Consider the following 18,580-nt stretch of genomic DNA (forward strand, 5'->3'; position numbering starts at 1 on the left):
TGGCCAGGGTCAACGGCGGCGTGGTGTATTCCGCAAATATGCCCGACTGAGAGGGCGGGCACAAGCCGGCGTGAGTAGGTTAAACGTTGAGTTTTATAAGGGCACCACGGGGTGACTAGCCCCTCCCCACCCAGCCCTTCTCCACCCTCCCCTCCCTGCCCCTCCCCACCCAGCCCCTCCCCACCCAGCCCGTCCCTCCCCACCCAGCCCCTCCCCACCCTCCCAGCCCCACCCTCCCCACCCAGCCCCTCCCCACCCAGCCCCTCCCGGCACGACGGACACAATAATCCCCTGTGGGCTGGTGTAACCAGGAGGTTCCTACCAGTATAAGGCTACTTTGTCTCTACCAATACGTTTCAAAGACAATGCTGTATGATGTATGATCAGAGCACGTTTTCATGTTCGCCACAAGTACGTGTGGTTAATGCACACAAGATTCATTGGACAATGTTTCTATTTGCTGTTTGAACATCTTAACAAAAATTAATTTTAGAACTTTCGTGACTGCAGGAATTATTATTTGGTTCTTTCGGTTAAGTCACGTCTAAAGATAAAATAATAAATTAAATTAAATAATAGAATACGACGTTTCGATTGCAACACAAGCAATCATCATCAGGTATAATGAAATAGCGACATAAAATCTAACCAGAAAACTATAGACAGACATATTAGCAGACAGATATCACCAAGATACATAGCGAGAGCAACACAGGTAACAGAGAGGGGTGATCGTCTCTGTGGGGTGGCCTTAAATAGACATTTTTCTCTAACCCTCCTCCCTCTCTCTGCCTCCGCCCCCCCTCTGTCTATTTAAGGCCACCCCACAGAGACGACCACCCCTCTCTGTTACCTGTGTTGCTCTCGCTATGTATCTTGGTGATATCTGTCTGCTAATATGTCTGTCTATAGTTTTCTGGTTAGATTTTATGTCGCTATTTCATTATACCTGATGATGATTGCTTGTGTTGCAATCGAAACGTCGTATTCTATTATTTAATTTAATTTATTATTTTATCTTTAAACGTGACTTAACCGAAAGAACCAAATAATAATCTTAACAAAAGTTTATAAATCTTGACTTAAAGCTTTCGTGACTGCAGGAATTCATATTCTTTGGGTTTTTGGTAAAGTCACGTAGATAGGCTCAAAGAAAAAAATATTTTTTAAAACGCTTTAATGAAATGTACCGTGCTAGTAATGGCAGAACTCCACGACTCCAGCAAGTAGCCCCGAAGCTTGCCACAAAGTAAGGGGCCCGTGGTGATTCACAGCCAACGTGAGTTGAGCGTGGACAATAAGACCCAAGCCGAAACATAACATGTAAGAAAGAATGTTTAAAAATGATATTTTTATGATAGAATATAGTATTGTCATCAGTACGACATAAGTATACCAAGTTTGCAGTCGATACCACATTGGGAAGTGGGTTAAAACTGAGTTACAAGATTTGAGATTACGACAACAACAGAGTTAAATAAAAGCGTGTAATGAAAGCGTGTAATAATAACAAAAAACTACGACGATCGAAACGTCGTATTTTTTGGTTATTTTTATAATTTTATTTGAATTTATCTACGTGACTTACCGAAAGACCCAAATAATATTAATTCCTGCAGTCACTAAAGCTTTAAGTCAAGATCTAGTCACGCGAATCTGCAGCGGCGTTGGTGAATGAGGCTGCTGCCAAATCGGCCGCCTTGTGCCCGCCACCACTTCCGGATGAGAGTCGCCCCAATGGCGGCGCCCTTGGTGCTCCGGCTTTCGCCCTCGCTGTGTGGCCGTCTCGCCTTCTCCTCCTCCTCGCTGCGTCTCCCGGCCACGACGACGGGCAGGATCCGCCGCGGGTGCTACCGCAGCAGCAGCAGCGCTATCAGCAGCTTGTACAGCCACGTGAGAGACGGCTACTCGGAGAAGCCGGAGCTGGACATGGCGCACGTGTGCAGCCACGGCGAGGCGTGGGCGAGCGACGTGGAGGCGCGCAAGGGCGAGCTGGCGGCACGGGACGTGCAGGACATCGTGAGAGACAGACAGACGCCTGTTGATTGCCATGCGAAACGGATGATTTGGTGGTGGTGATGCGTTGGCAGCGGTGCACAAATAACAAGACTCAACGGATTCGTCAATCACACCGTGACCTTAACAGGATCGAAACTTAACAGGATACATTTATAATACTGTATGCGACGTTTCGGTCAATGGCCCTTCATAGCACGAGCTAAAACACACGGGGAAACAATACACGGTGTTTCAGCAATGGCTCTTCGTGTCACATCATGAGCTACATCTCCCGAGTTTTAAATAGAAAACGAATTACTTTCCAACTGATTGTTGTGTTTAGTTTGTTATTTCCCCCGCACCGATTCCCACGTTTGGCTACGTACGGTGCGAAAGAAGTTCAACACCGCATCTGGTGCGACGAAGAAAGCCCATGGCCCAAAGCGTCGCTTATTGCCTTCACAAGGCGGTGTGATTAACAAAATGTTTTGAGTTTTGCCATGATACGACTCCCAATATAATGCATTAAAAGACGAGAGGAGACACGGGCAGAGAAGTGATGACGAGAGTGGAGGCACTTTTCTGTTTGACAACTTGAACAGGAAAACTCTTAAGCTGACATCAATCTGGCTGCTATTTAGAATACAAAACGGTCGACAGCAGCGGAGTAGAGACAGGAAACAGCGAGTCAGAGTCGTGTTGAGCGGAACGTCGGGCAGCCCAAGGGCCACGGGGACATGGCATGGCATGCATCACATTGCATTGGAATGCGATCACAATGCAATGTTACATGAACAGCAGCCAGGCGTGGATCAGGAAGCATAGGCGATTGTGGAGGAGCTGCTGACAGGATGTGAAGAACATGAGTGGTCTTGGTTCTTTCGGTAAAGTCACGTAGAATGGAGATAATAAAATAATGAAAATAAAACAATTAAATAAAATCTTATTTTTATTATTTTATTATCTCCATTCTACGTGACTTTACCCAAAGAACCAAGAAGATGATCCCCTGCAGTCACGAAAGCTTTAAATCGAAGCATGAGTGGTGTCTGGATTATTTTCTCTCAATTTATACCGAATTTTACCGTCGGTGTCTTGCCTTGAGATTAATAAACCACATCTCGTAGAGAGGCAAGTGTAACATTTACTATGAGGGCACGGCTGCGAAAGTATATTTCACATTCGCTTTCCTCTTGAGATCCCTTCAACTCTTCGTGACATCTGCCCCATGCAGCAGAGGGCAGCACCTCCCCATCCGCTGACACTTTTCCACCCGCTCTGCCTGACACAAGACCAATGACTTACAGCTTTCGTGACTGCTATTTTTATTTTATTCAGGTTCGAACCAGGCTACAGTCTACATTATAGACTGCCAGTACACTCACGCAGCTTAATAACCAGGCTACAGTCTAGATTATAGACTGCCAGTACACACCGATTTAGAACCAGGCTACATTAGTTTTTTTATTTAATTTTTATTATTTTTCTATCTACGTGACTTTACCGAAAACCAAAGAATACAAAACCAATGCTGTATTTGTATTCTCATGGAGCCTAATCAGTGTAACTTCGCCACGAATTGGGACGCATTAAACGTTGATGTTTTTTGTGCTGGGAGCAGTTAGGTGGGAGTCGAGAAATGGAACGTCGGTTGTTTTTCTCATGCGGGGACGTTACAGATTTCGACATGGAAGCAATTGGAGGACGTGAAAGCTCAAGTGGCATTGCTGGAGGATGAAAAGTCTCTGGTCGCTTCGCAAATCAAACACATTGTGGTGAGTCGAATATGACAGTTAGGCTCACTGCTTCCAGTGATATTGTGCCTCCCTGTTCCAGGTTTAAAGACAGTATGTGGCAATTTGCGTTTTGAATGTACTCTAGTACCATATTTGAAGGGCATTCAGGATTATATTGCTTTGTGGACATAATGATACGTATAACATAAATATACATGTTTCCGTTTACAATCATTTGTATTGTTTTTTAAAGTAGAATTTTCAGCGTTAATGTTTTATTGTTTTTGCAGGAAAACAATGAGAGATCTTCCGTCCCTTCGGTAAGTGTTTAGTAAAGTGGCTTCATTGTCATTACATTTAGTGTACGTTACTGAAACATTTCTTCCATTGTGCAATACAGTGCTACATTTTCATAACCGTATGAACATGTACATTGCAACTAACATGTCGGGTATTGTGAGTATAACAGTTTCATTGGGTGTGTATTCTTGTAGACGGTAGTTTAGTATTTTTAGCATGAGCAGTTTTAACACCAACTGCAAGGGGTGTAATGATGCATTATTTAATTGATTCAGATCGATTATTAAGCTCATGATATGCGCATTTAATTGTATGTGTAACAATCCCTGTTCTTCGATTTATGTAAATTGTATGTCATGTTACAAAAACGACTTGACTCTTGAGTTGAATCGTGACCCTTAAATCACAAAGAATATAATTGAATCACAAGGGCATAAACTGTACCCCCTAGCATTAATGTCGAAGGCTTTTAAAGACGGTTTACTTCGACTTGTTGTTTAGCTTTGCACCTCATTGTGCCATATACCAACATCTACGTCTGGAATACAGAGTTGCAGCATCAAAATATACCGTCTTTATTAAAACACTGCTATGGCTTCTTACTTTTGGAACCAAAGACCTTTTTTGCTTTTCAGGCTCATGTCATGCTTGATAGGGCTGTCGGGCTCGTTATTGTTCCCGGAAGGCAAATGGATGTCAGTTTAAGGTAGTTTCCTGTTCAAGTTGTCAAACAGAAAAGTGTTTTAAGTTTGTATCGACCAAATTGTTTTCATCGTTTCATGGTGTACATGAAGGCTCTGTCAGTCCACTGCTGGATGAAGGCCTCTCCACGCCACGATGGTTATTGGCTTTATGTAGCCATACGTTACCGCACTTGCTGGTGCGGGTGGATGAGGGCTGGGGTGCGTAGACGTGAGAATATTAAAGCACAGTACAACAGCGGCTTTTTCTGCAATGTCTTCGTTGCTTGCAGCCTAGCACAGCTTCGCAGGCATCTTTGACAACCTGTTGGTCATGGTAATGGCCCATCCAAATACTTAACAGGCTCAAAATCCCCCCCCTAGCTTCTGAGATTTGACGAGATAGTACGTTTATTCTGGGTGATTTTGTCATAGACATCTCTGCCGTCATTTTAACACGAAAATAATTAATTATAATTCAGCAAACAATGCAGAAATCATTGTGCTTTGCATCCATACGCATTGGCAATGACGGGAAATAAACGGAAGTTATTGATTTGTTCTCCTTTTTCAGATCCCAGACTACCAGCGCCTACGCACAGAAGGTCGGGAGATCCGTGTGAAACTCAACGTCCTTTACGACCGGATGACTGAGCTGGATGAGAAATTCTACCTCAAAGCTCTGCAGTTGCCCAACCGCACGCACCCCAGCGTGGTATGTCTCCGTTTGCCTCGCTGCCGACTGACATTTTAGTCTCAGACTGTTCAGCCACCATACCGCAGATCACACCAAATACATTCACTCATTCATTTACTCGCTCACGCACCCACAAGCGTATTCACCCACCCACCCACTCACTAACTCGGTCACATCTTTGCGGGTCAAACCACTTTTTTTTCTGCTTTTTTCCTTGCATTGCTCTGCTTTGGAATTCCCACCCATCATCTGTTTGCCCAACTTCTTAAAGCCTTGTTCAATTGAAGGAACGTATTAACTCTCATATATTACAACTTACATCGTGCTGTTTTATGCTGGCCGCTCGGCTTTCTGGGTGTTTGGGCCTGTGCTCAGCAACTGGAGGTGGAAGCTACTGGAGCTCTAAGTAGTTGCACTATAAGCAGCCAAACCCTGCAGCATCTATAGTGTTCATTTATGCTTCACAGTGGTAGAAAAGTAATCAATTTGTCGATCAGATCTTCACCCACGATTGTGATATTTCATTTGTAGTTTTCTGTTTATTTTAATTTTTCTTTTTTTACTGTAAGACCCAAAGAATATTTCATTAACTAGTCGAGGAAGTGAACTATAATTAGCTGATATATACAGTTAGCCGATGCGTACGTCATGTGTTGTGGGATAACGTGTGGTTACTCTCACCTCGTCCAAGAGAACTAGCCATTATGGAAGGATAGACTACACTGCCTGCTAGTGGAACTCTCTTGAAGGCCCTTCCACAAGCAGTGGCCTGAGCAAGACATTGCAGGGCTGCACCTTGCATTGTGTCTTTTGAGTAAGCCTGTGTTTGCTATTCCTCTCCATGTATATACACACACACACATTATTTTTGCTGATGTATACAAAATGATGAGGCTGCAAAACATGCAACCACAGTTGTAATTATCATTGCGCATTTGGTCTATTTCACTGGGGTTGGAGACAGGTGCACTGGGACTGTTGATTTATTTTTGTTTCTATGACAGCCCGTTGGTGATGAGAGCCAAGCCAGGGTGCTGGAAACTGTAGGCCAAAAGCCAGGTAAAATTATTAAAAGTTAATTCCTTCGAGACAGCTTTCATTCGTGAACTAATAACACATTACCCATCAAAGCTAGGCCCTGCATTTCATCAGTCATAGATCAGCGACTGATTAAACAATCTATGTATATAAATGTAAAATGGGCATATTTATAAATTATGTATTTCAGTATTTTGTATTTTAAATATATTAAGACTACTGGCTATTGAAATATCTTTGTTGTTGCAGAATTTGATTTTAAACCACGTGTACATTTAGACATCGGGGAGAAGTTGGACATAATACGACAGAAGTAAGTACTGGGAAGGGTTACTCCGAGGGCATGATATTGTTTAGTATTTGTGTTTATCTGAAGCAAATACTCACATTGCCATACATAGCTGTGTTAGCAATGTTAGCAATCTCCACACAAATTTTGTCCATGACCACCTGATGTGTCCATTTGGTATGCAGTGTGGAATCGATTCATTCACCACAGACAGGAGGTCGGGGCAGGGATCGACACCCAAAATAACAAGAAGAGACATTTTTTTTAATTCGGTTAAAAAACCTAAATATTTCTAGAGCTGCAATGCATGTGGATACAAGAGGCGGTGGTCCTAAATAAATAATGTCACGAAGCAGTCCTTAAAGAGCCACACGCGGCTCCGGAGCCGCAGGTTGCTGACCCCTGGGTTTCGGGGGGTGCATTGTCACGTGCCCAACATCCAGCAAACACGCCAGCCATCTCTGATCACTCTTCACATTGAAACAAAATCGTCATTCTCCACCCTCCACTCACCCCACTTCCCCCCTGCCTTGACGTCCCCCCTCCCGGCGCGTCCCCTCCCGCCTCTGACGCAGGCACCTGTCACACGTGTCGGGGCATCGCTCGTATTATCTGCGAGGCGCGGGCGCGGAGCTGGAACACGCGCTCGCCCACTTTGCCCTCAAGAAGCTCAAGCGACGGGTGAGGATGCTGTGAGGGTACTTGCTGGATGCCCATCGCGTGGAGTGCTTACACTTGCCCGTTCACCTTGTTTGGAGCTACCAACTCTAACCCCGAAGCTAATCTTTACAGGAAATCTCGAGCGTAACAACGAAACCATACCTCGTTTAGATTTTCACACGGAGTTTAGGCACACCTCAGAAGAAAAAGAGACGCTACTTTTGCTCTGTACAACTGAGCAGTGCCCACGGCAATGGCAAGCGAGCTCGATGCAGCGGCTCGGGAAGCGCCACTTTATTTTTCTACCACAGAACCTGAGTCACTCCACGCGATGAACATGTCGAAACTGAAGTAGATGACGCGGTGTCCTCACATTGTACTGATTGATGTCACGCACACTAAAAGCGTCATCATTCCTTCCCCTGGCTCTGTCAGGACCAGAGCCAGATTCAAATGTCTTGTGAGGACAACGCATCACAGTTTGGTTCTGGCGCAGCTCACAAAGTAGCCAGTGGAAAGCCACCTTGAGGGTACGGGTGGCTCGGCTTGGATGTGACGATGGAAGTTGGGTAAGAGTTCTTCTGAGTTTGGCCTAGATTCATTGTGAATCTAAATGCATCTGCATCTTAAGCCGCTGTACAAATGAATCAAACACAGTATTCTATTATTATTTTTTGTTTACGTTCTATATTACTACCTGCCCACAACCTGCACCTGACTTTATCTCTTGATAAATCCTTGAATTCTATTTGTAATGCCTTATTTTATTACGAACGTATGAACACTAGATTTTCAATGAATGGCAAAATCATGAGCATGTTGTTATACTAATGTCTCTCGTGTATGAATGTGTGTGTGTATTTCAGGGTTTCGTCGCCATGTCCGTGCCCGACATGCTCAAAGGCGTTGTTTTTGTAAGTCGGAACATTTACGTGGTTACGGACAAATAATTAGTTACATCATACTGAACAACAAATGTGTTTTTGATGATCTGCAATTCCTTGGTGTAATAGTCCTCAAAAACATCACTGCCAAGCTACCGTGAAATTGAAATGAAACCACATAGGGCTTAACAAATAATTGTAATCAAATTGAATCGATCTCATGATTTAGAAATCTTCGTTATATTTTTGCTTGTATCTGCTCTCGCAAGCTTAGTTATAAGGAATTTTACACAACTAGGTGCTGTTCATACAACCTTTTAACAGAGGTATTCGAATGAAACCACATTCCATGACAAATATGGGATGTTGTCGTGGTATGTATAGGTCACACACCCATTTTGTGAAATACACACCTATTCAGACTTGCCTTTCCATAAAATCTCAAATGTTAAGTAAAAAACTGTCTCTTTCAGGTTCATTATTTTTATTTTCTACTGAACTTTCTTAAGTGATTCCTTGCGCATGGTTGCAATTTAGCCTGCTCAGTCGGTGTTAGTCGCTGACGCCGTGACGAGTTTCTTTTCTCATTCCTGTTGCTCCGTGCCCTCTGTACCGTTCCCGTTCCGCTATAATGTGCACTGATGCCTGCTTTATTGAGGGCGATATTGGCACGTAAAATAAAGATTGATTGAAGTCATCGAGCTGGATTTGAAATCCAAAGGTCGCCGGTTCGATCTCCCAGCATGGCAGTTAAAAAAGTGTTGAAAATTTCTTCAGTCTTCTTGAAGATTCTGTCCACCCAGCAGTATAACTGGGAACACCACAGTCAATTGTCAGATTGCGTGTGGTGGGATAACACGTGAGCACTTCTCCCTCTTCCAAGAAGTCGAGCCACCGTGAAAGAGTAGGCCAAAAGTACCCTCCAGAGCGGCTGTCCGGAGCGTTCTCGAGTGGAGGCCCTTCTACCAGCAGTGGCATGAGCAAGACATTGCAGAGCTGCAGCTTTACCTACCTTTTAGCACTACAATTAAGAAGTACGCACGGAACGTAAATGCATGTCCCTGTTTTGCTTAAATCCCATGGATGCTTGCTATAATAGCACTGATGTGCCTTGTCATATTGCATGGGTCTCTTCTCTCCACGTGTCACCCCTAGGAAGGCTGTGGAATGTGTCCCAGTGCCAAGACGTCTCAGCTTTACTCGCTGGACCCTGCCAAATTCAAGGACCTTAACCTGGCCGGTACCTCCGAGGTTGGCATCGCCGGTGAGGCTTCCAGAACTATCCCTAAGCCATATTCTAAATACATTTTTCCAGTTGGCAATGTGGTTAGAGCACACGGTTCACAATCAGAGGGTTTCAAGTGTGGGATCAGTTTAGCTCTTAACCCATGTCCCTATCATCATCGTCAGCTGTGACATAATCCACTGGCAGATTTAGGCCTCTCCAACCCATCACCATTCATCACAGTCCCGTCATGTAACTATATCGAGCACCTGCACACACACTTATTTCAGCGCTCCATCGAGCGTGTTTCATCCTTTGGCTGCCACTCCACCGCTAGTTTTGACCACCGGCCGTTATCCCCTTGAGAGACGTGGTGTGATGGTGATGTAAACGCGTGAGAGTGTGTTTTGTTAAGCAAGTGTAGTTCGGTTCTCCTGTGTCATTTTCTGCCTCTTGCAGGTTACTTCATGGATCATGCAGTGGAATTGAAGGACCTGCCCTTGAGGTGGATATTCCTTCCTTGACATGTTAAACATACTCTTAGGTTTTTTCTGTAAAGTCACGTAGGTAAAAATAAATAATCAAATAATAAATAATAGAAATAATAATAGAATTAAAATAATTATTTTACTTATATTATTTTTTCTACTATTTTTATTATTTATTTTTGGATTATTTCTTTTTACCTACGAGACTTTACCGAAAAAACCTAAGAGTATGAATCCTTGCAGTCACGAAAGCTTCAAATCTAATGTTAAACATACATTTAGACTGCATTCTACTTTCCTGTTTATCCGTGACATCGCTGCACGGTCGTCCTGCTTTAAGTGCTCCACCTTGGCAATGCATTTTACGGGAACACCTTTGTCTGCGTGGGGTTTGGAAGGCTGGATATTTCATGACGTGGTGGTTGTGTGGACGCTGCTCCTTCTGCAGGATAGTTTGCCGCAGCACGTGCTACAGAGCCGAGACAGAGACTGGCAAGGAGACGTGGGGCCTCTACCGCGTGCATCACTTTACCAAGGTGTGCCCGAGTTTCATTGCAGCCCACTGACAACGCTAACGATCCACCAACTAACACACGAACCCTCTCCCTATCTGCACACCTGATGAAGGCGTGCCCGAGTTTCATTGCAGCCCACTGACAACGCTAACGATCCACCAACTAACACACGAACCCTCTCCCTATCTGCACACCTGATGAAGGTGTGCCCGAGTTTCATTGCAGCCCACTGACAACGCTAACGATCCACCAACTAACACACGAACCCTCTCCCTATCTGCACACCTGATGAAGGTGTGCCCGAGTTTCATTGCAGCCCACTGACAACGCTAACGATCCACCAACTAACACACGAACCCTCTCCCTATCTGCACACCTGATGAAGGCGTGCCCGAGTTTCATTGCAGCCCACTGACAACGCTAACGATCCACCAACTAACACACGAACCCTCTCCCTATCTGCACACCTGATGAAGGCGTGCCCGAGTTTCATTGCAGCCCACTGACAACGCTAACGATCCACCAACTAACACACGAACTCTCTCCCTATCTGCACACCTGATGAAGGTGTGCCCGAGTTTCATTGCAGCCCACTGACAACGCTAACGATCCACCAACTAACACACGAACCCTCTCCCTATCTGCACACCTGATGAAGGCGTGCCCGAGTTTCATTGCAGCCCACTGACAACGCTAACGATCCACCAACTAACACACGAACCCTCTCCCTATCTGCACACCTGATGAAGGCGTGCCCGAGTTTCATTGCAGCCCACTGACAATGCTAACGATCCACCAACTAACACACGAACCCTCTCCCTATCTGCACACCTGATGAAGGTGTGCCCGAGTTTCATTGCAGCCCACTGACAACGCTAACGATCCACCAACTAACACACGAACCCTCTCCCTATCTGCACACCTGATGAAGGCGTGCCCGAGTTTCATTGCAGCCCACTGACAACGCTAACGATCCACCAACTAACACACGAACCCTCTCCCTATCTGCACACCTGATGAAGGCGTGCCCGAGTTTCATTGCAGCCCACTGACAACGCTAACGATCCACCAACTAACACACGAACCCTCTCCCTATCTGCACACCTGATGAAGGCGTGCCTGAGTTTCAGTGCAGCCCACTGACAATTCATAATAAAGGCTTTTCGGTTAGAGCGCGTATACATACATGTTTCGTTAACCCACCACCCGAGACAGCCAATTAGTAAGGTTTGTCACGTAAACAAAACGTGCCATTTAGTTACGAGTTGAGCCCACCGCTTGTGTGTTGGAGAGTAAACGCACAACATTTACAATTTGAGTATGACGTTTCACTGGTGATGACAACCAGCTTCATCAGACGATTTGCCAGAATTGATGATGGGTTTGAACACGTTTATATTTACCCGATCTAACTTAAAATCTTTATTATTAATATTTATGTGAGGCTATGTGTTAAACTAACACGCTAACCCTCTCCTAGCCTGCACAGTTCAGCATTCTGCTTCTTTCAATTTAGAAAGCCGAGCTTGGCAAAAACGCATTTTTGTTTTGCAGTCGTCTTTTTAGTGACGACTATGACCAAATCACCAAACATGTATGCCCAACCTCATCAGATTTCGGAAGCTAGGCCGGATGGAGTGTGCAGAGTGCTTGGATGCATGACCACCATGCACAGCAGGTTCTTTATTATTGGTTGCTGTGGGATATGCGTTGGGCAGCAGATGGCAATGCAGCAAAATCCATTGTTTACTATAATTCTGTGCTTCCATATCGACGCTTCACACCTTTGTTGAGTAGTAAATTAAAATCAAATATCCCCCAAGACCCACAGAGCATTGGGAGACCCTCATCTAGCAGTAGATTCACAGGAAGGGGTTGCACATAAACTCCGTCACCCCCGGTGTAAATCAATCAACACACCGCACTGCGAACTGCTGGTGTCTTGTTGGACTTCCCTGTGAACCTGCCGGGTGGCGTGTGTCTGCAGGTGGAGATGTTCGGGGTGACGGCTGCCGAAAGTGGAAACGAAAGCAATGCTCTCCTAGATGAGTTCCTCTCCATCCAGAAGGAGATCTACTCTGACCTGGGCCTGCACTACAAGTGAGGCCGCTTGTGGCAAGGGCTGATCGTCGTGTGATCGTGTTTAGCATAAATATAAAATATTATTTGTTATGCAAACTGAAACTTAAAACGTCTTATAATTTGTAGTGTGCACGGTTTTAGGACAGCAATTGCCAAAGTGCTGTGGTCCTATCTCGCAGTGGCTAGGAGATGTTGACTACCTCGCCTGGTATACAGGAGGTCGTGGGTTCGATCCTGTATATTTGGAGTTTGCATGTTCTCCCTGTGGTCACGTGGATTTATATATATAAAACAAATTGTTCAGAGATGTTTGGCCAACTCCCTAATGAATGTTTACATAGCTAAGGTGTGCCTCGCACTGTCTGCGTATAATGACACCATGCTGTGCTATTGGCAAGGAGGAGTGATCCTAGAGCCAATTCAAGTGGCATCTTTTATTGTATCCACACTCAGGAGACACATTTTACATGGCCTAGAAAAGTGTTTATCATATATCGCTTAAAGTACATGTTTCATTCATAGCTCCAACTTAGGTAAATTAATGAAAATATGAATTATAATATCTGGCATTTTTGTTTTTGTCCAGGCACTGTTTAACTGGTCTTAAAACATCAATTTGCTAAACTAGAGAATTGTCACCGATAGCTGCCCACAGTTGAACTCGGGGGTTTTTGAGTCGTGCTTCGGAAGCGCTCTCAGCATTGAGCCACCCCGGCCACCTTCACTCAGTTTGATTTCAACGACGTTTGCTGCATGAGTGTCCTTGTTGGTTCGTTTCAGGGTTTTGGATATGCCGACAGAGGAGTTGGGCCTTCCCGCTTACCGTAAATACGACATTGAGGCCTGGATGCCAGGCCGTGAAAAGTTTGGCGAGGTTTGTGGAGTCTCCCAACAGAAGATGTAACAAATGTAAAAACAATGGGCCTCTAAAGTGACAACAGTGATGTGTGTAGAGTACAAACTGTTCATATTTTGAGACTATATAAAGAGTACGTAATGAGTTCACACCTAAACAGTCATGTGTGTGCAGTTCCCTAAAGTGGTGGATCCTTACACCTGCGTATCTTTCACATAAGCAGTATTCCATCAGAGGGTGTCACAACACTTGCTACACTTTCAAAAATATAATTGAATAACTTCCAAAGAATCTGAAGATAGTATTGTCAAATTGAATTTGACGCTATAGTGTGGTTACCTTAGGGATTGGAGCAAGGTTCCCCCGTGTGTTCCCGTACTGTTGTAATGAACTACCCTTCTAAGAACCACCCGTAAATATTGCATAGCTTCATTATGTATTTCCTGGGAGATGGCTGGGTGACTGAGAGGCCAACGCTGAGCTAGTACCACTGAGATCTTGGGTTTAAATCCAGGTAACCACCTTTGTTTAAACCGGGCTCTCAAGTCTTAGTGTGAGTTGCTGTTCTAAGCATCAATGACTGCACATACACAAAATAAAAACATTCCATTAAATTTGGTTTTGCATTAATTTGGATAAAATCCAGCCCTGCAGATTGAAAATATTGGTTTGACTGTCATCCTACAATCATTACTCTCAGTTTAAAGGTGGGCGTGAATTGATTATGTGTCTCATGACATGACACCAACAGCACAATCAGGGGAAATTACAGCAACAAAAATAAGAATCAAATTATGATTAATTTAGTTGGTAATGTATGCTCATTTGATAATTATATTTCCTCTGGCTGTTGCAGATATCAAGTGCCTCCAACTGCACAGACTACCAGAGTCGGAGACTTCATATCAAGTACTTTGATTCGTCAAGGAATCTTAAATATGCCCACACGGTAAACAAAGCATGCCTTTGTCATTGCACTCGTGTTTATTGATGCACCAGTACCAACTGTTAATCTGACTGTTAATGCGGTGGATTCTATTGCTCATTTGAGAATTTTTGCAAAGTGATTACAAAAAATATATCCGGTTTTTAGTGTGAATTATTGTTTTGGTTTTTTTACCTTTGGCAGGTGAACGGGACGGCATGCGCAGTGCCACGATTACTCATCGCTATCCTTGAGACATACCAAATGAAGGTAACATTTATAATGTTTGCCTTTAAAAAGAGAAGGGTTATCACCATTGTGCTATCGGCATCGTGTCCTGAGATGAATAATCATTGACGAGCTCTCACAGACAAGTCCATCGCCCACTCTTAGAGAACGTCCCGCAGAAGGGAGTCTCACGGAACTGCTGCTGAGCTCCGATGTCTTTTCCGCACTAGGAGGAGCGGCACTTCCTCACCCACACTCAACAACGGAGATAAATGTTATGCTCATGTTCGTCCAATCTTTACTTTTTATTTTAAATTAGCCAAATTTTGTGTAAAATCAAATTCAATGCAATGTTTTTAATGTGCAGTCTTTGGTAACCCGAGTCCATAAATTCACTGAACCCAGTCTAACCACAGGCAGCTGACTGTATTTGAAAACAGTATTCATGATAACGAACTTGGCGATCTTACCTATGAGCTACCCTGCCACACACATGAAGGCAAAATTAGTATTTAAGGCCATGAAGAATATACACATTAGACTATACTTGGGCATAATGACATTCAGTCTGCTCTTGCCAAACACTTGTCAAACTATTCCTCAGCCTCCGGGGCATTAGTTTAGAGGCTAGTTGTTTAACATTAAAGCAACTGGCGAAGAAGCTTCTGGAAATTGAGTACAAGTACACGCAAAGGATGATGGGAATTTCACGCAAGGATGGGGTAAATAACTTGGGACATTTGTAATGGAATGTGGCGAGAAAGTGTTGCAGGTGTTACGGAAAAGGAGATAGAGGTGATGGGTGGTATGTGTGCAGGGTGAAGGAGGGTGGGTGATTGTGACGGAAATGCAATAGGCACCCAGAGGTTATTGACCTCCCAATTCCCTGCACCCCCGATTAGCACGGTTGGTTACGTACTGTGCGAAAGAAGTTCAACATACCTACATAAGACCAAGGGGGAAGCTATATCTATGCGGTGAGACACTATAATCGCAGATCTTGAAGGTTGGATGCTGACTTAACAGGAGCGGCAGTGTGCCTTGGCATCGGTTAAACTCTCCGTGAGGACCCCTTGACTTTTACCTGACCAATACAGCTGTTCTTTGTTACAACATCACCATCTGTGAGTGGATTAGCCACTGCTTGTTTTGTGTGTATTGTCCGCCTGATTAACCTTGAAAGCTGGACTGTTGTTCTTGTTTGGTCATGGTGTGAGAATGGCTGATAGAGCTTTTTTTTGTAGTGTTAGGTTATTTACTAAGGCATTATGCACTGGATGATTCATGCGTTAAAAGTAATCCCCGAGTAAATTACTTGTAGAATTCAATATAAATGAGCTTTGATCGAAGATGTCAAAGGCTTCAATGTAAATTTATTTCAGTCTCCGTAGATAGCTTGTGCGCCGTGTGGACGCTTGAGTGTGCGTGTGTAAGATGTAATTTCATCTCTTAGCAGTCCCAAAAGCTATATGTTTCTGGGGAGTAGTGGCACAGTGATTCGTGCACACGAACGTGGCCACCTCAGTTCAATTTCCCAGCCATGATGCACAACATCGGTGACGAGTAGTAACTGAACCTGCCGTGGAACATCACCAGTGGTTATCCTATAGAAAGACTCGCCCCCACCATAGGAGTGTATAATTTTAATCACTTCTGGCTGAAAATGAATTTGAATGCTGTCCCTTACTGAATTGAACATTAATCTACTTTATATTTTTACCTAGAACCACACTTTGTCCAACAGTCGACAACATCCACTCGTGATGCAGACGATGCATAACGTTACGGTTAATCCATCGGCAGCGATAACCACGGACGGCCTGCCGGATTCACACCGAGGACCTCTGCAACAAGCGGCTTAACGCCGTTAACGGCCGGGCCCCATCAATTGCCACCCCCCCCCCCACCGCCGTCGGCATCTCACCGCTCCGCTCCGCTCCACAGGACGGCCGCGTCCGGGTGCCGCCAGCGCTGCAGCCCCTACTGGAGGCGGAGGTGATCGGGAAGCCGGCGAGCACCCCGCTGCAGTACATCGGCACTAACCGCAGGAGACCGGCCAAGGACGACTGAGCCGCCTGCAAGTGCCACGCACCGGTGGCAGGAGCCAGCGAGACCGCGACAGTGACGTCCGGTGGGGGGAGGTGCCGGGGCGTTTAAAGCTCGTGTGCGAGCGAGCTCGACGGTGCGACGATGCGGAATTCGCCAGCTCCGAGCCACGAGCATGGGAATTCGGGACCATTGTGTTGCTTTGTACCAGGTGTGGACATTAGGTACGGCAGTGGGGTAGCTATAGAGCAGTCGTTCTTAACCTGGGGGTGCACGCACCCGCCTAGGGGTGCGAGGCATGCTGGATTTTTTTGGAAGGTAAATCATGAAAACACAAATTAAGCACGGGCATGTAAGTACAACTACGTTGTTTCTTCAAACCTATATGTATTAACATAAAAAATACGATTGAGAACTGAAAGGGGTGCAAGTCTGCAGTATAGGTTAAGAAGAACTGCTATAGAGTGTGGTGCAGGTGGCGGAAATGCACCAAGGGCCCCCAGGCCAGAGGAGCCCAGAAGCCCCACTACAAATACAGGAGAAATTGGACCCGGGGTGCCCGAGGTAAGATCTTACACGAGGGTACATGTCGCTGGCCCTGGAGTAATTCTAATAGAAATGCCCTTCCCGGCGAGTTTTGTTCACCGTGCGAACGTTACCGATGTGTTTCCCTGCAGGAATGTTCCTGCCAACAAAGAGTGAACTTGGCTGAAATTTTTTTTTTTAATCTCAACGTATGAGAAATGTATTATTTAAGATAATAAATTAACTACAGCAGTAAAACAGGCAAGATTTCCCCCACTTTATTCAGCTAGAGGCACAGACGACAACATTGTGCTTTGATTTATTGATAAGTAAATTTATTAAGAACACGCTTAAAGCCTTCCTACAACGATGCAAGTGCGTTCCGTATGCAACGATTATTCGGATGTTACATCTGTCGGGGCTACCACAAAAAACACGACGCCTACTAGAAACGCTACAACATAAACACGTGTCTGCTAAAAACATAAAAGACCAAGTGATCCTTGTCGGAGCAGCTTGGGACCTTGCAGTGTCGGGTGGCACTCATATCGCTCGGAGGCTCGGAAAATGTGTGACCCTGCCTCCCCATCTTCTGGTTGGGTTCCCACCCCTTTATTTGTACCAATTGTCCTCTGTTCCAGCTTAGCTTTGGCTTTTAGTTACAGTAGAGGTATTTATACCAGAGTCTACAAAACGTATTATAAATGTCCAGTGAACCGTACTAGTGTGTAGGTTTTGTCAATCCTGCAGCCTAGCCCTTCGATGGGTTTTCAGTTTGGCGACGTAAATATTGAGTTCCTGAAGAGAAACACGTCAGGCACTGTACCCAACTAGACCGTGGTACATCGCGAAAACCAATCTGAGAGCTGCCCTGCGCACTGCTTCTCAAACGATGACACGGAAGCACGTTCGATAATTAATAGAACGTATCGTTTCATTGTACTTGAGACTAAATATTGCTATATTGGGCACCATGTTCCAAATGAAACTACAACAAACCAAGTGGCTGTTGTTAGTACGCACCTTAGGCGGTGGCTGTTGTGCTACCTGACACGATTTTGAAGATTTGTTAGCGAGCAATCTGCCTCGTTCTGCAATGCCAGCACTGTCGACATCACTGCGACACGACACCACTCGTGCATGCTCCTTCGTGTCACTTTAAAAGTGTCTTTCTCGTCGACAAAGCTTCAAAGTTGTATCGGAGAGCTCAACTCGCAACCAAGGTACTTGCCTACAAAGTAAAGAACCGAGTGTTTTTCGAGTCGTGTCTTCGAATACCAAAGTTAGGTTGGAACAGCCGTTGCACGAACGATCGAGATTAAAATGCTTGTGCCGGGTGGATGAAGCGGTCTGTGACCTTGAATGACCCCCCCTCCCTTAATTACTTGCGCAACACTGAACCCCTGGG

General features: G+C 44.9%; 1 protein-coding gene across 1 annotated transcript; it reads left to right on the plus strand.

Annotated features, from left to right (window-relative positions):
• The first annotated feature begins 1,674 nt into the window (after positions 1–1,674).
• SARS2 (seryl-tRNA synthetase 2, mitochondrial) lies at positions 1,675–17,382 on the plus strand. The gene is made up of 16 exons (XM_078868293.1): positions 1,675–2,019; positions 3,678–3,773; positions 4,025–4,054; positions 5,289–5,429; positions 6,416–6,470; positions 6,699–6,762; positions 7,314–7,419; positions 8,265–8,312; positions 9,438–9,546; positions 9,967–10,012; positions 10,444–10,531; positions 12,498–12,610; positions 13,373–13,466; positions 14,305–14,397; positions 14,578–14,643; positions 16,546–17,382. The coding sequence occupies exons 1-16, from the start codon at positions 1,675–1,677 to the stop codon at positions 16,669–16,671; spliced, it is 1,620 nt and encodes a 539-aa protein (XP_078724419.1). The 3' UTR covers positions 16,672–17,382.
• The last annotated feature ends 1,198 nt before the right edge of the window (positions 17,383–18,580 follow it).

Source organism: Lampetra fluviatilis, chromosome 25, assembly GCF_964198595.1.
Source record: "Lampetra fluviatilis chromosome 25, kcLamFluv1.1, whole genome shotgun sequence".
NCBI lineage: Eukaryota > Metazoa > Chordata > Hyperoartia > Petromyzontiformes > Petromyzontidae > Lampetra > Lampetra fluviatilis.

Excerpts from the sequence above, each read along its gene's own strand:
- SARS2 (XM_078868293.1), top strand. The coding sequence starts at position 1,675 with ATGAGGCTGCTGCCAAATCGGCCGCCTTGTGCCCGCCACCACTTCCGG. Across the intron at positions 7,420-8,264 it reads TCAAGAAGCTCAAGCGACGG|GGTTTCGTCGCCATGTCCGT; the intron begins GTGAGGATGCTG and ends TGTGTATTTCAG. Across the intron at positions 10,013-10,443 it reads TTGAAGGACCTGCCCTTGAG|GATAGTTTGCCGCAGCACGT; the intron begins GTGGATATTCCT and ends CTCCTTCTGCAG.